We start from the raw sequence: 18,397 nt of genomic DNA, 5'->3' as shown, positions 1-18,397 counted from the left end.
GCCGCCCTCCTGGAAGTTGTCCCCAGGGTCGCTCTGGAATCTCTCTTACTGCTTTTTAATGAACTTCTCTTGCCAGAGCCTCGCTGCTGTCACCCTTCACATGAAGTCTGAGGCTGAGCGTGGCTCACTGATTCCTGGAATGGGGAAATGACGTCATTCAGTGCTGCCTGCTCTGCCAGCTGGCTGCCTCTGCCCCTGCCACCCAAGGAGGCTGGAGCCTCCTCAGACCGGAAGGGCCCTTCTCCACTTATCCTATTCAGTCCCCTGCCTTAGGGGCAAAAGTTTGCAGGCCCTGTGCCCTCCCAAAGATCTAACCCTCTGTGAAGAAGTCATCTCATGAATACTCATAAATGTGTCCAAGGAAGTGAAGGGATGGATGGTTCCTGCAGTCATCTGCTCCCCTCACTGTTCAATCCCCTAACCACTGTATCCCCGCCCATCCCCCAGAACCACCCACCTCCCACCCCCACTCCCAGACATTTGTCCCTGGGTGCCTCTGTCCCATGACCATCCCTCCTTCCCCTTCCCAAGCTCTATCACGGCAGAGCCAGCAATGCCAGCACTTTCTGCAAATGCCTTTACCACCTGGAAGGGCTTTCCAGTTATGTAAAACCAAGCAGGGTTTCAGGGCTTCCTCACTTAAGAAACTTGAAAGCATCCATACCCTGCACTCCAAGGGGCCGCCGAGTAGAAGCAGGGAGAGTTCAGAAGCCCAGCTTCTCCTCAAGGGAAAGAGGCCAAGAGAGAAGGAAGTGCCTGGGCTCCAACAGGCAAGGTGGCCGGGCAGAGGCACGTAGCACTGAGTGACCTTGAGACACTGTGCTCTTCAGAAGACCTGCAGTCCCTAGACCAGCCAGGAGCCCAGTTATATGCCGTTTGCAGCCATCCTGTATGGGGTACAACCACTTGGTCCACTAGAGGCCGATGAAATGGCCGTGTGTTGCTTAAGGGTCCCTTAGAGTAGAGCTTGGACCAAGGGATAAAAGCTATATTGAGACAAAAATTGAGTTGGATAGAAGAAATGTTTCTCTGACTGTCAGAAGCCAAACGGATCGCTTTGGTAGGTAGTGAGATGCCAAATGATGTGTCGGGCAGTATTCAAGAGGAGGTGGGAGTAGGCTTTGTCAGGAATTGCTGTAGAAGGATTTCAAATATCAGAGAAACATCCTGATGTTCTGGAGTCACACATGCCTGGATCAACACCTGAATTACCTTTGTAGCCCTGGTCAAGATATCTGATCCCTCTGAACCATTTTGTTCATCTCTACAATGGAATAGAGCACAGCTTCAGAGGACTAAAGTAAAGTATTAAGTAAGATAAAGTACTGGAAAGCACCTGGCACTTAACAGATGCTCAATGAATGTCAATCCCCTTTCCATTAAACGGGCGAGTACATTAGATTCCTTGAAGGTCTTTCTACCCTAGAGAATGACTCTGAAACCCTTCCTGATTGTTGAAAAGGAAGGCAACCATTTGGAAGCGGTCAGGAAGTCAGGATCGGTAGATGAGGCCAGGAGAGAGGATGCTGAGAATTCACAGGGGAACATTCAGGAAGGTCACCCCCACCAGTCCCTTGCTTCCCTTCTGCTGACTTCCTGGAATGCAAGAGAAAAGCAGGGTTCCGGATTTAAAATCCAGCCTGCGAGGTCTCGGTTTCCCCAACTGCATGGTGAAGGAGCAGGATTGGACAGCCCCTTCCAGCCCCGACGGCTGCGATCTCAGCAGGGAGGGGCGGATATGATGCCGGCACGATGCGGGACCGCAGGGGGCACCCTGCCGCATCCCAGAGCGGGCCCTCCACCCGGACCCCTTGCCCAACCCTCTGTGCAACCACAGCCGCCTCAGCTCAAGTCTTACAGTTTCTTTATTGTGCCAACGCTGCCGCCTTGGAGCTCGGATCTCGCACGCGAAACAGTCCGGTCCATTCCCCCGCCCACCCGGCCCCGGGGCCCTCGGCCTTGGCTGGGACACCGGGCCTCCGGCTCCTACCGCTCTCGACCCTTCCACCTCCCTCCGTCTCGGGAGCTCCGGCTCAGGGCGCTCCGCCCACCAAGCTTGCTACGCCCCCCGACCCCTCCCACTCTGGGGAAGGAGGCTCTGCCCCCTCGGGGTCTCCCAGGGGCGGTGCCTTCAGCCCAAGCCGCCTGGACGCGGGCATGGGAGTCGCGGGCCCCAGAGCGTCCCCAGCTGCGGGCAGAGAGCCCCGCACCCTCCTCCCGGCCGGGGCGCAGCCCGACGCCCCGCGGCGCGCTCACACCAGGAGGCCGTCCTTGCCCGGCAGCGGCCCCTGCGCGCCGTCGGCGGGCTCGGCGCTCTTGACCTGGACGTAGACCGGGGAAGGGCCCGCTTCGCAAGCGGCGGCGGCGGTGCGGGGCGCCAGGGCCACGTCCTCGGGGCCGCCGCGGGGCGGGCGCGCGTACTTGCGGCTCGGGGAGCGGCTGACCGTCTGCGTCGGGGACCCCAGGAGCCGGGGGACGCGGCTGCGGCGCCCGCCGGACTTGCACCCGGGCGCCACGGCGTCCTCTCTGTGGGAAACAACAGGCGGCGGGTGAGCGGGCTGCGGCGCGGCGCGGCGTGGGCACGGCCTGGGTCCGCCTCTCGCCAGCCTCTGGGCTCCCGCGCCGCCCGCCTTGCGCCCCCCGCCCCTCGCCTCTCGCTCAGCCTCGACCTCCTCTCCTCTCCGCCTCGTCCTGGGCCGGCGACCCCGCGGCGTCCCCAGCCTGCATCCCGCTCGTGCACGCGTGTCCGGACAGCCCGCGGCCGGCGGCCCCACCTGGGCGCCTTCCGGTCCCCTCGCGTCTCCGCAGAGCCACCGGCTTTGACCTTGGAGGCCCAGGCGGTGCTGCTCTCCCCGGCCTCCTTCCCCTAACTAACCCTGACCTTGCCCCCTCTCTCCCTTCCCCTCACCTCCTGCCCCCCAGCCTTCTCCATCTTTTCCTCCAGCCCTAGGGCTCTGCAGGCGTTGGCACTACTAATCTTGTTCCTTCTTATTTCTGGCTGTTGTCTAACATAAGCTGCTGGCACTGCTCTTGTTATGAACTTCTTAAGCATGCCCGGAGTTCTCACCGCGCAACACAGGGGAAACGTGAAAAAAAATAGTTCCTGCCCGCCAGGAGCTTACAGTCTAGAGAGGACAGACAGGCAGACAGACAGGTGCTAGACAGGAGGGAAAAGGAGGGCAGGGGAGCCGAGGCGCAGCTGGGCGTGGGGCGGGGAGAGGGAAGCCATGCGACGCGTGGCAGGTCGACACGCTGCGGTCCCGGCACTCCGAGGCGATGGCGGGCGGGGTGGGGGTGGGGGTCCCAGCCGGCCGGCGCGGTTGGGGGTGAGGAGGGCAGGGCGCCCGTCCCCTGTGTTGCAGCAGCAGGCAGCATGCATCAGGTTTTACCTGATCTCACTAGCCAAGTCACCGCAGGCCCCGCCGCCGACCCCGCCGCCATTGCCATAGCCGAAGGCACCGCGGGTGCCAGCCCCGGCGCCCCCGCAGCAGCAGCAGACGAGCCCCCAGATGCCCACTATCAGGCACCCCAGCATGAGCAGGGAGCCCAGCACCGCGCCGACAATCATGCCGATGCGTCGGGAATCTGTGGAGAAAGGGAGAGACCAGTCAGGCTTTCTGGAGCCCAGCCAGCACCCGGCTGGCCAGGAGGCCCCAGGGCAGGTGACTGTGGGAAAGAGGGCCAGGGTCCAGCGTCTCAGGGCCCCAGGACACCCAGTAAGGACAACGGGAGAAGCTGTTATGGCTTAGGTTTGCATCTTCTCCCAGGCTTGCCAGCTGCCCTAGGCACCAATGACAATGCGAAGGCAGAGCCAGCTGGGGCTCCAAAATACAGCCTCGATCCTCCCGACCTCGTGGCCCTGGGGCCGCTGCCACCGCACCTACCTGACACCTTCACCTCCACCACACACACGCTGTAGCCCACGTGGTTGGCCACCGTGCACTGATACAGTCCATTATCCTCGTGGGAGATGTCCGTCAGCACCAGGTCGCCGTTGCTCAGACCTGAAACTGAAGCGGCATCAGAGGGCTAGAGTGAGGCGGGGGGTCCTGGGGTCTGACAGCCCCACTCCAGCCTGGGCCTCTGTGGAGGGGAGGACGGAAGGGGCAAGGTGTATGCATGCATACGCAGGTCCACTCCACCCTCCAGATGTGTCACCTTCCCCCTGCTGAGACAGAGAGGCAGGAAGGACCCTTCTCCCAGCAACAGGACAGAGACACCTTGATTCACTCCGTGTTCCCTCTCTGGGCCTTCGTCTGCTCTTTTGTACAGTGAGGCCAGGGTTAGACCGGAGGAATTCTAAGGCCCCTTCCAGCCCTGGTGCTCTTGTTCGGATTCTGCACACTATCCAGCTTCTCTGCGTGCCTGCAGCTTCACGCACTTCCTCCCATTCAATCCTCACATGCCCCTGGAAGGTAGACCTGATCATTCCTTTTTCATGTGTGGTGGGACCAAGACACCGACAGGTTAAGCCACCTGCTGGAGTCTTGCAGCCGGTCAGTGGTCCAGCCAGGATCCAGGCCCAGTTCTGTACCTCAAGCCTGTGCTCGTCCACATAAACCATACTGACCTACGACGAACCCCGCCCCCCCACTTGGCCTCTTCTTCCCTCAATAGTAGCTTCAAGAACAGGCCCAGAGAAAGGATCTCCCCAGGGGTTCTAGGTTTGACTGTGTGCTACTGTGACCGAGGGAGGCCCCAGTAGGTGCCAGAGTCCCACCCATGTGCTCTTACATCCCCACTCCCAGGGCCCCCTCACCTTGATTCATGGAGCTGTGGAAGGACTCCTGGTAGGAGAGCTCAGAGTGGAAGCTGTGCTGGGAATGGTAGGACCCAGCACGGTAGGGGTGGGTGTGCCCACTGATCTTGGCCCACCTGTAGGAGAGAGGTGGGCTGCCCCCATTGGCAAAGCACTTCAGCACCACATCGTTGCCGTGTGTCATGTGGCCCTCGGTCCAGCACATGGGCACCGCAGGCCGCGCTGCAGAGAAGCAGGCGGTTGTGAGCCAGTGCCCAGCTGAGGGGCAGACCAGGCACAGGGTGGCCAAGCAGCCCTTGGCTCTGCCCTCTGGGGAACAGGTGCCCAGAGAAGTCGGGCCATACCTTGGACAGTGACAACGACCTTCCGGCTGGCCATAGTGGTTTTCTTCACCCTGCACTCATAGGTGGCTGTGTCGGACACCTGCAGGTTCATGAGGTTGATGGAGGCATCATACTGGCTGGGGTCTGTGGCTGTAAAGCGAACCCTCTGCTGCAGGTGGGGGAGGTTGCCGTGGTTGATCCTCTTGTCCTGGTAACTAAGGAACTGTGAAGAGCAGAAGAGCACAGATGTGGTGAGGCAGGCAGAGCCAAGGAGGGCCTGTGGGCCAGTTCACCTCCCTGAACTCCTCTGAGGCTCAGTTTTCTCTGCTGAAAAATGGGAATGGCAATGCCATGGGGCAGGGGTAAGCTCAGGCAGGGAGTTTCTGGGGGCAGGGACCATGCCTCATCTTCCCTCCAGAGGGTGGGGGCAGGTGGGCCACCTGGCTGGCTTGATTTGTGACTGCAGAGCTCTCACCCCTGTTACCCCATTCCCTGAGAGGACTTGGGGAAGTTCAGTCTTGGTTTTCTCACCCACCCTCCCTTGCTTCTGAGGGTGCTGCCCACGAAGTGTAGGGTAAGGGAAACCCTGTGCCTCGTACTCACCACATTCTCCCGATGTGAGGGGTCTGAATTGACCTGCATCCACTCAATGTCCAGTGCATTTGGACCGTAGTCCTCAGGGTCCAGGATGTAAGGGCAGCCCAGTCTCACATTATCACCTTCCGCCAGGTACAGGACCTCCTGGCCATCCCCACTGATGCGCACAGCAGACAGCAGTGCTAGGGGAAGGGCAGGGCACGCGGTGAGGGAGGAGACCCAGGGCCTGAGAGGTCCGGTCAGCCCCTCCCTTCACCTTTCCCTCAGCAGTGAGCCAGGGCTCCGCAGGCGGCCTGTAGGGAGAAGGGGCTGCTGCTCTGAGTGTGTGTGTGTGCGCGCATGCATGCACATGCACGTGCGTGAATCGGCATGTGCATGTCTGTGAGTACTTATGTAAGCATGTCTGTATTCTAAGATTGTGTAAGATTGCATCTGAATACTTTTTCTATAGGTAACAGCTGTTATGTGTGCTTGTACGTGTGCATGATTATATATGCATGTATTAATATGTGCACATAGGTACATTGTGTGCTTATGAATATAGATACTTGTTGTGTATGTGTACTGTAAGGATATTCATGCACATGACCAGGTAGGGTGCCTGCTTATGTATTTAGACGATAGTGCATATATGTGTGTTGTGGAGGGGGGCAGGTGGAACACAGAGTTGTTAAAGGCTCTGATGAAGGAGCCTAGCCTGTTAAAAGCCACCTCTCTGGGCCAAGTGAGATACTCCTGTCTGGGGGCAGGAGGATGGACACCATGACCTCTGGAGTCCTTTCCAGCCTGAGAAGCAGAACCCTGGATGGATCTGTGTGTGCCTCTGTGTGTGACAGTGGGCGTCTGTGGCTGTATGCTTGGGTGTGGCAGTGTGTGTGACAGTGGGCAGCTGTGACCAAGAGCCTGCCTGGGTTTGTGTGTGATGGTGAATGATGGTGCATGCTGGGGATATGGTCACATGCATCTGTACAACAGTGTGAGCCTTGTGTGACAACAGGTGGCACTGTGGACTTTGTGTCCTTCCCCTTGCGTGAGTGTCTGGCTCAGTACAGGCCCTGCCATGCTGGCTCCAGTTGGGGCCCCTCCCGCTCCTGACAGCTCTAGCGCCACTGAGTCAGCGCTGGGTGAGAAGCTGGGGATCTGGAAGCTGGGAGTGAACGAGCTGCCCAGAAGCCCCAGGCGAGCGAGCACTGGCCCCAACCGGTTAGACGCTTAGATAGGAGAGGAATAAAAGGGTGGTGTACACAGGGTCCCAGTGAAGGCTGAGCTGGGCACGCAGGCAGGCTCCGCCCGCCAGTCTCCTGCAGCCCTCCTATCCCCAGGCCCCTTGCCCAACCTGGCTCCCTCCCCTTCTGCATGCTCTGTTGAAAGTCAGCAAGTCTGTGGAGCCCAGCCCTGGCTCAGCAACTCATTCTGCTCTGCAACCCCTCTCTGGCTCTCTGGAGACCATATTTGCATTAGAGAGTGTTTCATGCACGAAATTACATGCTGTCACGACCCAACAAATCAGCACGTAAAACAAAACACACTTACAGGCCTTCAGAGTGCAGATACCTAGGTAGTCCCACACTCCTACCCACCCAGACAATGCCAGATTCAGACAGACATGCATCTGCATACAGCACAGGTCCGTATTCATCCACTAGACAAACCCAGTGCACACAGTCCCCCATGTGGTCATTCAAGACCAGACATACCTGCAGAAGCTTAGCCTGGTTCTAGAGAGCCGGCAGGGCCCTTTCAACATCCCCAGCACCTCTGGCATTGCTGAATTTGCCCCTGGGAACCCCAGCTGGGCGCTCAGCCATGCCCTAATCCCACTCCTGGGTGGCCCAGGGCCCACAGGCAGGCTGGCTGCTGGGGCTCTAACGGGACCTGGTGATGCCACCTCCAGCCCCAGGCCAAGAGAACAGACTCATTCCTGAGATAAGGATCCTGATGCTTTCTGCCAGATACTAGGGCAGCACAGGGCAAGCCAGGGATGAACCAGAACTCCGCGGAGAGCAGAGGCCCCACCTAGGGAAGCATTTTTGGAAGCAACCCATAATGAGGACTGTCCCCACCCAGGGAGCTGGCCACGGAAGGTAAGTGTTCAGGGAGGAGGGACAGGCGGGAGGAAGCATGCCTCCACCCTGCACTAGGCTGAGTGTCTCCCGTGTCCCAGGCCTGGAGCCTCACCCTACCTTTCAATCTCCCTAAAAGCTCTCTCAGCCCCCTCCAAGTGTCCTATCCTTTCTGCACCACACGCCCTCACTCTCCCGGGGATGTCACTGCTGCTGTCTGCTGCGGTGCTCCTGCTGTGGCCCGGAAGAGGGCTTCCAGGGCAGGGGAGAGGGAAGAGAGGCTGGGGAGGACGAGAAAAGCCAAACTGGGGGAGAGAGCAGGGCGCGGGGTGACAGGGGAGAGGGAGGCAGTCACCACAGGCTGCCTGAGGGAGGGGGCAGACGCGATCACCTGTCCCCCACAAAAACACCAGGGGCCACCCTCCTCTCTGGAGGGTCAGCTCACTAGTAGTAACTACTCTCAGCTTTTAAGTCTGCTGTGAATTTTCCGGCTGCTTCCATTGCTCCTAATCCCTCCTCTGAAGGGGAAGGAGGGGAGGAAAGAGAGGGGGAAGGTGGCAGCAGAGGGTGGTGGGGCGTAAATACACACAGCACTATGCTGCCGTCACACACGCACCACATGGGGGTGTCCCAGGCCCCCAGAGCAGAGCTGGAGCTCCCTGAGTGATCTCTGCCAGCCCCGCTCTCAGCACGCAGAGGGTGCTGCACACAACCTGCCCCAGAAATGCAATCCTTCGCACACACTCACATTCATACACAGGCTGAAAATGCACCCACTTCCCTCCCCACCCCACCCCACCCCCACCCCCACTTCCAGAACTCCAGAGCACCTCCCTCCTCCCCTGCACCCTTTCATCCTGAATCTAGACCCCAGGAGAGCCTCAGAGCCATTTCCAGCTGTGGGCACACAGAATGGCCCTTGCTGGGACTTGCCCCCGGCTGGGCAGGCAGCCACAACATGGGATCCTGAGCCCTGCCCTCAGGGTGTGCCCCAGTGGGGTGAGGGGGCTCTGGGAGTTGCCATCCCCACCCTCCTGGGGCCTCATCCTGGAGGGGGCACCACCCTGGGACTCTTACAGAGCAGGCACGTGGAGCAGAGGTCTCAGGCCAGGGCTAGCTGGGAACAGCCCATGCAGCCTGCACCGGCCCCGGGCAGGCAGCTCCCTCCCCTCGGCTCTGGGCCGTGGGGGGCCCCCGGTTGGGAATGGCACACAGACTGACCCCAGGCTCCTCCTCAGCCCCCACCCAGCTTTGCTACCCGCCAACTCTCTGACCCCCTCCCTGTCCCCACAGTAACTCTGGGCCAGCTGTACCCTCACAGCTCCCCAGCCCCGTGCAGATCCAGCAAAGACCCTCTGCCCCATAAGCACGAGCCCCAACCCTTAGGGCAATTTCCAAACCCCAGAGGCATCAGGGTGAGGGTGGGCAGCGCCCTACCAGGGCATCTCAGACTGCCTTCCGGGCTCCTCTGGGAGCCCTCATAGCCCCTTTCCCTACCCATCTGGCATATTGTGGGATCCCTGCCAGATGCCCAGCCCCATACCTGGGCTCAGGCACGCGAGCAGAAGGTGGAACGCTGCTTGATCTCCCATGTCTCTAGGCTTGGTGTTTCCTCCGCCTGGGCCGGGTGTCCCTGGGCCGGGTGTCCCTGGGCCGGCGCTGTGGGGCCCGTGGTGGTGGGCGTGTGGGGACGGGTGGAGGGAGGGGAGCTGAGGGCACAGACACTGTCCCGGGTGGCAGGAAGGTGCAGTGAGTGCCTGGCTGGGCAGCAGCCGGAGTTATTTCTATCGGAGGGAGGGGGCCTGGTCCCCGCCTTGGGGAGGAGTCCCAGGAACCCTAATTATCGGGGTGACAGAGTGGCCTACCCAGGCATCACCCAGCCCTCACCCAAGCTCTTCCCTATCCCAAGAGTGGCGCAGCGCGGCCAGCGGGACTTGTAATTAGGCACCTGTTAAACTTCCACTTCCTCCTGGCCCCAACCTCAGGGTGACAACAGTCGCCCCATTTGGCGTCCATGGACTCCCCTCACCACTCATTTGTTGCCTCCTTCCCCGGGGAAAATGGGAACGAAGAAGGAGGTGCCAGGCCTGGGGAGGGAGGGTGGCTAGAGCCTGGCACGAGGGTCTGACCCCCACCCCCACCCCACCCAGGCCAGGTCTGTGGGGAGGGGCATCAGGGAAGGGGACATGGGCCAGAGGGGAGGCCCAGGCAGACGGAAGGGACCCAGGAATGCCCGGCATCTTCTCCCTGAGGCTTCCCCCTTCAAAGGGAATCAGGATCAGGCCTCCTGAGCTAAAACAGGGAGGGAGGGGGTGTGCCTGGGTCCAGGGTCCTACCTGGCTGCGCCCTCTAGAACTGTGCTCCCGTCCCATCCCTGGGGGTAGGGGAGCCCCTGGGGCCCAGGGGTGTCATGGGGGATCCAGCCCCACCTCCCACACAGACCCCAATCCAGTTCCGTGAGGCCTGAGAGGAGGCGAGCCAGGGTGTGTGGAGGGGGCAGGTGGGAGGGTGGGGAGGGTGAGGCACTGCTGAAGTTCCAGGAGGGCCAGGGAAGGCGAGGTGCCTGCTCAGGGATGTGCTGGCCTGTCTGTGCACACCTCTGCTTGGGGATCATTTGGGGTCTGGGCACAGGAAGGGAGGCCAAGGACCCTCATAACTGCACACTGGAGGGTCGGAACAGCACAGTTCTGGAAAGGCTGGAGCTGGGGTGGGGAGGCTTCTGGCAGGCAGAGGAAGAAAGCAGAGAGCCAGCCCTTGCTGGCTGGCCCAGGGGGCCCCAGAACAGGCTGAGGACCTTCCCTGGACTCCAGGTCCACCGCACACCTGCTCCAGGTGGGGGTCAGGTCATGAGTGGCCCCGTTCAACTCCCTCAAAGGAGTCAAGGGCCCTCCCCCACCCCCTCCCAGGGGCACAGAAAGGGCACCTGGGGAGGGTTCTGGGGCTCGGAGGTTGCTGCCAGGGCCCACCCCTCCAGGAAACATACAACAGAAAATAAGGAAACACAAGGAGTCCACGCATCACTGTGTTCCGGCCCACACCCCCCACACCCCCAACAATAATAGGGTGCTCTCGGACCCACCAGATGTACACAGTGAATATCCTTATTTCCTTATTTATTTGGAGGTTTATGGGATTGTCCTGCACACTGTGGAGGGCAGGGATCATTGTCCCCAGTTTATATACGGGGACACAGAGGCCAGGGAAAACATGAGGATCTGGCGCAGGTGATGCTGCTGGGGGACTACACGGGGGACACCCAGGCACCCTGACTCTCAATCCAGAGTGGTCCAAGAAAGGGCTTGGTGACCCTGTGCGTTACTAGACCTACCAGGGGGGAAAACATAGAAGGTGAGTGACAGGTGGAGGGAACAGGTGGGACTGGAAAAGAAAGGAGTGAGGTGGTGGTTCCATCAAAATGAAGTGTATTGGGTTATGGATTCTACCTAATGTTAAAGTAGGACTGAAGGGTGGGGCCAGTTAGTTGGAATGATGAATGAGGTCGAGGTCAAATTTGAGCTCAGGATGGGAATTAAGGTTGAGATTGGGGCTAGACAATAGCTAGAACTGAGGCTAGGGTTACTGGCTCGGATCCCCGTTATGACAGGGACTAGGGTTTTAGCTCGTTTACAGCCATGCTTGGGAACGCAGTTAGAGCAAACCCAAGGCTGGGTTGAGATTGATTTACGATTGGGGAGATGCACCTGGGTTTGAGCTCAGCTTGGGGTTCAAGTTAGAATAGACTGTGGTCTCAGGGTTAGAACAGGGGTCAAAGTTATGTGGGAAGGGGGACTCATGGAAATAAAAAATGAAGTTTTATTTATGATTTAGAAAGACTTCAGCTCCCATCTGCTAAATACAATTTGGCTAGAATTTTAGCCCATCACTCCGGTAGACCGATGGCACCTGTTGACTGGGGGTTCCCAAAATTTGGGAGAGAATTCCAGGTATGCATAAGTCCATCTAAAGGGTATGAAGCAAGCAAATCCCAGCACACATGTGACCTCTGAAGTCCTGCTCCACACCCTAAGCTTGCTGCCCGGTCAAGCTCCCAGAAAACCATTTGGGGAAGAGATGCAGGAAACTATTAGCAACGAGTAGGGGTCTGACACCAAACTGAACTAGAAGACGGGGTCCATCAGAGGCAGTTTTCCTGGGGGAGAGGGTCCCTGGTTTTGCAGTCTAGGAGATGGGAACTGGGGGAGACACAGGGCCTAGATGTTCTTAGAAGAACAGTCACTTTTGAGGGCTCCAAGCAGGGGCCCCTCAAAACCTCAAAAGGCAGGGCACGCTGTTGCTCTCCTTTGACACACTGCAGGCTCAGTGCCACCTTCGTGCCATCTGAGGCCCATAGAAAAAGCTGTCAGCCTTCCTGCCTTGTGCCCTGAGCCCTGAAAGTTTTGTTCATGGGGGAGGAGGTGGGGTGAGGAAAATAGGGTATCTTCTTAGTTTTCATAGCACAGGTCCAGCCAGCGGCCCCAGTGCTCTGGAACCAGCCCTAGCCCATTTCCCTCTGGGCTCATCCTCAGCAGGGAAAGAGGGCCCACCCTTGGGAGGCACCCCCACCCCGATTCCTCCCTCTCTCTTTTCCCCACTCAGTCTCCACCCCACATATTCCACTTCCCCACCTCCTTCCTTATTGGGTCCCATAAAGGTCAGGACAGATCTAGGAGACTATTGGGGTCCCTCTGTACCCCCATAGAGAAAGTTTGGGAGTAACTGATTAGTAAACAGACAGAGAAACACCTTTGGCATCCAAATGGCCCATCCAGTGGTTCAGAGAGAGACAGACAGGAAGAAGGCCAGGGCTGTGATCTGGGACCCAACACACCAGTGTCCAGAAGTGCCCCTTGTTTTTCCCGGAGAAATCCACAGTTCTCCAGGGAGAGCGGCCCCTCTCTTGTGCACATCTCCCAGTGTGGGTTGTATTTGCTAACTGTACTACGACAGAAACAGAAGCTCACAGACAGACTTGGAAGGGAGTGAACAGACACACAGAGGAGGAGGGGAGAGATGAGACAAGGACCTGGAGAAGCCCATGGATGCCTCGGAGGTGAGGTGCAGCCCATGCCCAGGAGTCTTGGGGAAGGACAGGCAGAGGCCCACCTCCTCATCCTCTGAAGTGCCCTTCCCAGGGACTCCACACAACCACTGTAGGCCTGCCCTCATCAGCCTGGGCCTTCCCTTGGCTGGCTCCAAGCCCCCATGTAGACCCGGGCAGTGGGCAGCAGGCCCCAGGGGTGACTGTGCAGAGAGAACCTCCCAGGAAAGGGCCGAGCGAGCTCACAGGATGTGCTTACGGAGAGCCAGGGAGCAGCAGCCACCACTGCTGCCTCTCCTCCAGCTCTCAGAGGAGACACGGTGTTGGAGGGCCGCCAGGTGAGGCCGCGGCTGGACCAGAGAGATGGGCTTGGAGGTGGTACGGGTGGTATGACTGGAGAATGCTGGGCTCAGACGAGGAAGGGTCAGGTTAGCTATGGCAAGAAGGGTGAGACCCCGTGAGGTTCAGTTTCAAGAACAGGGTTGGGGTTTGGGGACTGAGGCCTGGGTCAGGGATGACGTGCAAGAGCTGACACGTGCTGCCAGGGCCTCCCTGAGCCCCTGCTCAGGCCTCCCCAGCCTCCTTGATTCCAGCTGGTCCACCTCAGAAGAAGGGGGACCCAAGGGGAGAGCCTGGATATGCCCAAATCTCCCCCACCAAGTGGCACCCTGGGTCACAGGAGCAAGGAGCACTGAAACGGACCCCATCGCGGAAGGAGTGACCGTATCGGCAAAGCACCACGGCAGAGAGTGGGTGATCAAGTGCCACAAGTTGGACTGTTATCAAGGGAACAGTGAGAGAATGAAGAATTCGCTCTTAAAGAGTGAGTTCCTGATGATAAGCCTGAGGAAGAATTAAGGGACCCTGAAGATAAAAGGTCCCATCGCCTCGCACCTGTTCCCTGCAGAAACTTCCCCCACTCAGCCAGTGGGCCGGGCCTCTCGCAGGGCCCTGGGAAGCTGGGATCAGTGAAACTGTCGACCCTTTTGGGGCGCCCGGTCAGGTCTGGGAGCGATGAGCTATGGCCCTGTGTGGCAAGGCCCCCAGCCCAGGCGAAATGACGTTCACACACCAATGCGAAGGACGAGCCATAATGGCGGGGGGAGCCAGGCCTTGTGGACCGACCAGGAGCCACGGCTGACCTTCCTGGAGCAGCCAGTCTGTGTGTGTGCAGGGAGAGACCATGTGATCAAGTGATCAGGACGGCCAGTGAGACTCTGACCTTTGAATTTATAGAAATAAAATTTGCCTTTGATTCTGTCATCTGAATTCCTCAGAGAACCCGTCAGTTCCCAGGGCGGCCCTGGGCCTGCCTTGCCTGCCTGGCATTGACAGGAAGGTGTGTGTTGCTTCAGAGCCTCCCCACCAAGCCTCCCTGAGTCCCGACCAGCCCCTACTCTGCTTTCCGTGTTTGTTTCCGTTGCCTGGACACTGGGGAAGAGGAAGGAGCCGTGGAAAGCTGGTGCCAGCGTGGGCGGGGCTCAGAGGCAAGGCCAAGAGGACAGTGGAAGTGTTCGCTGGCAGGAGGGCAGCATGCCCAGCCCAAGGGGTAAGGTAAAAGGTTCCCACTCTCCTCCACAGCCTCCCCCAGCAACCCCTGCCGAGTGCTCAGAGGAGCCCTGTGTTTCCAGAACTTCAGGCACCTCCCCACACAGGGCAGGCTGTGCAGAAGCTGAGCTAGGAGATATCTGAAGGGGCATCATGTAAAAACAGCCTGGGCTTGTTGCCCCAACGAGCAGAACTAGGGCCCCACTGTGGATGCGCAGGAAGAGATGAGGAACTTCATGTGCGTTGGGGTTGACCTGAGATGGTCTGGGGTGCCTCCTGCATGCCCTCTCCCTCGTGGTGTGCAGGCCCACACTGCCCGACCATTTGATTAGAGTGTGCAAAGCAGATTCAAGCACTGGAGGGTCTTTGAGGTCCCTTGCAGCCTTGAGATTCTATGATCTGGGGTTCACCCCCACTAGCTCCGGGACACTCTTTCCCCAGAGCCATGCAGAGAAGCTCATTAGCTCTGGGGAGTTTCTCCGGCTCCCCACTCCCACCTACCTACCCCCCTTAACTCCTTTTTCCAGGAGTCTTCCAAGAAAGCCACCACAAATCTTAACCCAGTTCTTACCACAGACTCAAAGTCATCAAAGGGCATTGAGGGGATGGCTACCCCTCTCCCAAGACGAGGTGGAGAACTCAGGAAGCGACGCAGAGAGGGCCTCACCCGGAGAATATCCCAGCTGGGAGGGTGTGCGCCATGGGAACTAGGACAGAGGAGGGGCTGAGCCATTTAAAGCCAAGCAAACCAAGAATAACTTAGAGCCTGGGACTCTAGATCCCTGTGATGTTGGCAATGAGCTTCTTCCAGGTAACCATGGCAGCAGCCTAGGATGCGGACAAGACCTCTGGTCTGCAGTGAGCCTCCCCTAGACTCCCTCTCTGCAGAAGGTGCAGTCAGGAGAGATGAGAGTGACGAACCCCAAGGCCTCCACGCCCAGACTTCTCATCTGAAACTCCAGCATCCCCCCTCCACTGTCACCTAAACAGCTGCCAAGCCTTCTCACCCCAAAAGCCCTGTTTGGCTTTGAACTCTCTGAGCCCCTTTCATCCAAACGTAATCAAAGTGCTTTTACAGAGACCAATGAATGCCCGATGATGGCCCAAGTCACACCTGGGGATGCTGAGTCTTTCAGGGCCCCTGGAGGACATCCCAGTGCTCCACTGACTCAGCTGCTGAGTCAAGCCCAGCTGGAGCTGCTCCTGCCGCAGGTGCGAGGGCTCTGAGACCACCTCCAAGCCACAGTGGCGCGTGATGCCGGCACCCGGCCCGTGTGAGCAGGTAGGGCGTGGAGCCCAGCCAGGAACAGGGGGACACGTGTCCAAAGGCAGCTGCCTGCAGACCTGATTCCGTGCTGGAGATGGAGCCCAACCACTGGATTTCCCAGACTGCACCAGCCCAGCCTGACGCCGCAGGGACTGGAAGACCCAAGGAGCAGAGCAAAGAGGGCTAGGAAGTCAGTCATACAAGAAAGTCAGTAGCTTGGGCACTTTTTTTTTTTTTTGCAAGCTTCTAACATCTTTACATCAACAAAGATAATGCAAACGGCACTGTTCTCCCCTTTGCAGCTTCCCAGACAGCCCTGAGCTGACTCGTTGGCCTGGAGAGGCGCATGGGGCTCATTTCCACCCCTGAACACTGGGGGGAATGCTGAAGCTGTCCCTAGGAGAAAGCACCGCACACCCGAAGGTCTGGCCTCTAGCAGCAAGCCTGAGGCTGGCTGTTCCTGAGCTTGCGGGCTCAGAAGGTCCTCAAAAACATTCCGGTTTTCTCTTCTTGGTGTCCAAGCCTTGCCTCCACCCTCCACCCCGGGCTCACACGGTCCCCTGCCGGCTCTGCCGCCGCCAGCATTCAGCCTGACCTCACCAGCCCCCGCCTAACCCCAGGGACCTTCTCCCTGTAATTATCCCCTCTGCTGTGCTGATTGAGAGGGGTGGCAGGTTTATAAAGATGCCTAGAAGTAGCCAGCTGGCCTCAGATGCCAGCTGCCTGTCTGGCTGTCAGAAGTGTCCCACTTCTAGGAACGAGGTTCCTGCTCGTGTGAGTCAGGCCAGTACTGAAGACTGAGGAAGCCTGTTTAGGGGTTCTCAGGAATCTTGACAGAAGAAATCAAACCTCTCTTGTGCATCAGGGGCCAACTCCAAGAATTCCTGGAGGAGGTTACTCCAAGGGCAGAAGTCCGAGACGCTCGCCCAAACCATCTTCACCTATCAGAGGTGCCCATCTCCAAGGTCAAACCTTTACTCTTGTAACCTCTTCCTGCCCACCCCCACCATGTCTGGGCCATGTAGAGATGTCTCGCTTTCAGACCTTGGGATCTGCCAGGCCCCACAGACCTGCAATTGCACCTGAACTAGTTCTGCTGAAGTTTTAGCCTTGCCTTCAACCTGTGAACTTGGCCCATGTTTCTCTACATGGGCTCTTAAGCAAGCTATGGGCATGGAACCTCCTTTCTTCTTGACCTGCACTCCAGGGAGGGGCATGCCTCCAGCCCTGAGATGGATGATGTAGGTAGGGAGCTAGGCAAACTCCAGGCGCCCTGGGCCCTTTCTGGCCTCCCTGAAACAGGGAAGGGCTGGCTCCTTGGTCCCTGCAAGGATGCTATGCCATAGACGATGCTCAGAGAGAATCTACACAAGTAAGCCAGCCGCAGGAAGGTGCCAGAATCCTCAGTAGCACTGCCATGTCTTTTTTCCCACCCTAGGCCAAGTTCCACATCTTTCTGAGACCTTGAAAGAGGAAGGTATTGGCTTCCCTAGGTAGGGGGGGACACTGAGGGTGCTGAGAGGGAGGGTGAGAAAACCTCTTCCCCAAGCAGCTGATGGGGCCAGGGGGTAGGAAGAGTCTTCCGCAGTGGGGAAGGTGGAGAAGGCACCTCGGGGAGGCTGCGGATGTCCTGAGGGGAGGAAGCCCAGGAAGCAGCTTGCCTACTCTCCCTGAGCCTCTGAAAAGAGGGCTCTTGCCTGAGGCCCTTGTAACCTGGCGTTGTAAACTCCCAGGACACCCCAGCAGCTGTCTTCTGCCTCCTCAGTGCAAGACCTGTTGAAGGACTGGGCTCTGGATGTGAGGAAGGGAGCATGGGGGCTGAGGAATGGGACAGGGTGGTGGGGAGGTGCCAGTGATGGGAGCGCTTTCCCTCCAGGAATCACCCCCTCTCTGGGAGCTAGCACCACAGCCCACAGTGGGGGCCAGGGTCCTTCCAAAGAGGCTGAGACCACTCTACAGGCACAGGAGATTTAGTGGGGAGCAACCAGGGGGGCAGGAGCAGACCGGCGCAGGTGTGACACTGCCCTGAGGATGCAACCGGGCATGCCGTGCTCACCCAGCACCCGGTAGGCACTCAAGAAGTATTTGAATGAATGAGTGAATCAATGAATAGAGTATTTGGGGGAAAGTGAGGCAGGTGAACATCTGCTAGGATCCAAGATCCCAATGGCTTTGGGGAGTCCTGCTTGTCAGTGTGAGGCACTGAGTGGAGCACGGCCGCTGAGTGAGGGTGCCAGCCCTCGTGTTCCTGTGAGGTGTAGGGCCCTGGCTGTGTGCTGTGGGGACGGGCAGGTGTCTGCTGCAGCACTGCCTGGAGTTGAAAGGGCTCTGGCAGGAGGGGGCTGAGACAGGAGGGTAAGCCCCCGGTTCAAGCACCACCCTTCCACCCACATGGTCTGAGTCACAGGAGTGAGCCCAGAAGGAGCTCTGCCTCGGTGGCCCTGAGACCTCCTCACCCAGCTCCGCCCAGCCCGGCCCTCACCCCAGCCCCTCCCTGGGCAGCAGCGCAGGCCCCTTGCCCTGAAATGCCTCTGGACTGGGCACGGACTGGGGGCAAAGACAAGACACACCAAAGTGGACATGAGACTAGCAGCCCCGGGGTCCACAAAAAGGCCAGGAGATGCCAGGACAAAAGGGCCACCTGGCTTAGGAGGGGCGATGATGACAGAGCACCCCTCCGCTCCCCTCCCCCGAGCATCACACCGCCACGGCCCGGCCTCCCGTCACCTAGCCCGTCACTCCCACAGTCGGTGCCCCACAGCAGCCCCGTCTCCACACAGGAAAGCCAGGCTATTCCTTAGA

General features: G+C 58.9%; 1 protein-coding gene and 1 long non-coding RNA gene across 5 annotated transcripts; one reads left to right on the top strand and one right to left on the bottom strand.

Annotated features, from left to right (window-relative positions):
- Positions 1-484: 484 nt before the first annotated feature.
- Positions 485-9,992, bottom strand: VSIG8 (V-set and immunoglobulin domain containing 8). Of its 4 annotated transcripts, none has more exons than XR_008994928.1 (8): positions 9,286-9,923; positions 5,686-5,861; positions 5,104-5,305; positions 4,760-4,981; positions 3,885-4,010; positions 3,390-3,585; positions 1,859-2,526; positions 485-1,596 (listed from the first exon to the last, which is right to left on the bottom strand). XR_008994928.1 is itself a non-coding variant. In XM_036922693.2 (7 exons), exons 1-7 carry the CDS (start codon positions 9,332-9,334, stop codon positions 2,253-2,255), a joined length of 1,239 nt encoding a protein of 412 aa, XP_036778588.2. In that variant the 5' UTR covers positions 9,335-9,992; the 3' UTR covers positions 485-2,252. The 4 variants fall into 4 exon arrangements, 2 of the variants coding, with proteins under 2 accessions (XP_036778588.2, XP_036778587.2); XR_008994929.1 differs by having other exon boundaries at positions 485-1,592; XM_036922693.2 differs by having other exon boundaries at positions 485-2,526; positions 3,885-4,004; positions 9,286-9,992.
- LOC130681683 (uncharacterized) lies at positions 2,414-14,092 on the top strand. Its single transcript, XR_008994930.1, has 3 exons — positions 2,414-2,549; positions 12,690-12,792; positions 13,084-14,092. It is a non-coding gene; the product is annotated as an uncharacterized LOC130681683 (long non-coding RNA).
- The last annotated feature ends 4,305 nt before the right edge of the window (positions 14,093-18,397 follow it).

Source organism: Manis pentadactyla, chromosome 19, assembly GCF_030020395.1.
Source record: "Manis pentadactyla isolate mManPen7 chromosome 19, mManPen7.hap1, whole genome shotgun sequence".
Classification (NCBI taxonomy): domain Eukaryota; kingdom Metazoa; phylum Chordata; class Mammalia; order Pholidota; family Manidae; genus Manis; species Manis pentadactyla.
Note: the sequence above shows the minus strand (reverse complement) of the source record. Positions and strands in the feature narration are given on the sequence as shown.

What these genes read in the sequence shown, in the direction of transcription:
- VSIG8 (XM_036922692.2), bottom strand. Translation starts at nt 9,334, where the DNA reads ATGGGAGATCAAGCAGCGTTCCACCTTCTGCTCGCGTGCCTGAGCCCA. An exon ending in CCTCACATCGGGAGAATGTG is followed by an intron (nt 5,306 to 5,685) that starts GTGAGTACGAGG and finishes TGCTCTTCACAG; the next exon opens with TTCCTTAGTTACCAGGACAA. An exon ending in GACTTGGCTAGTGAGATCAG is followed by an intron (nt 2,527 to 3,389) that starts GTAAAACCTGAT and finishes TGTTTCCCACAG; the next exon opens with AGAGGACGCCGTGGCGCCCG.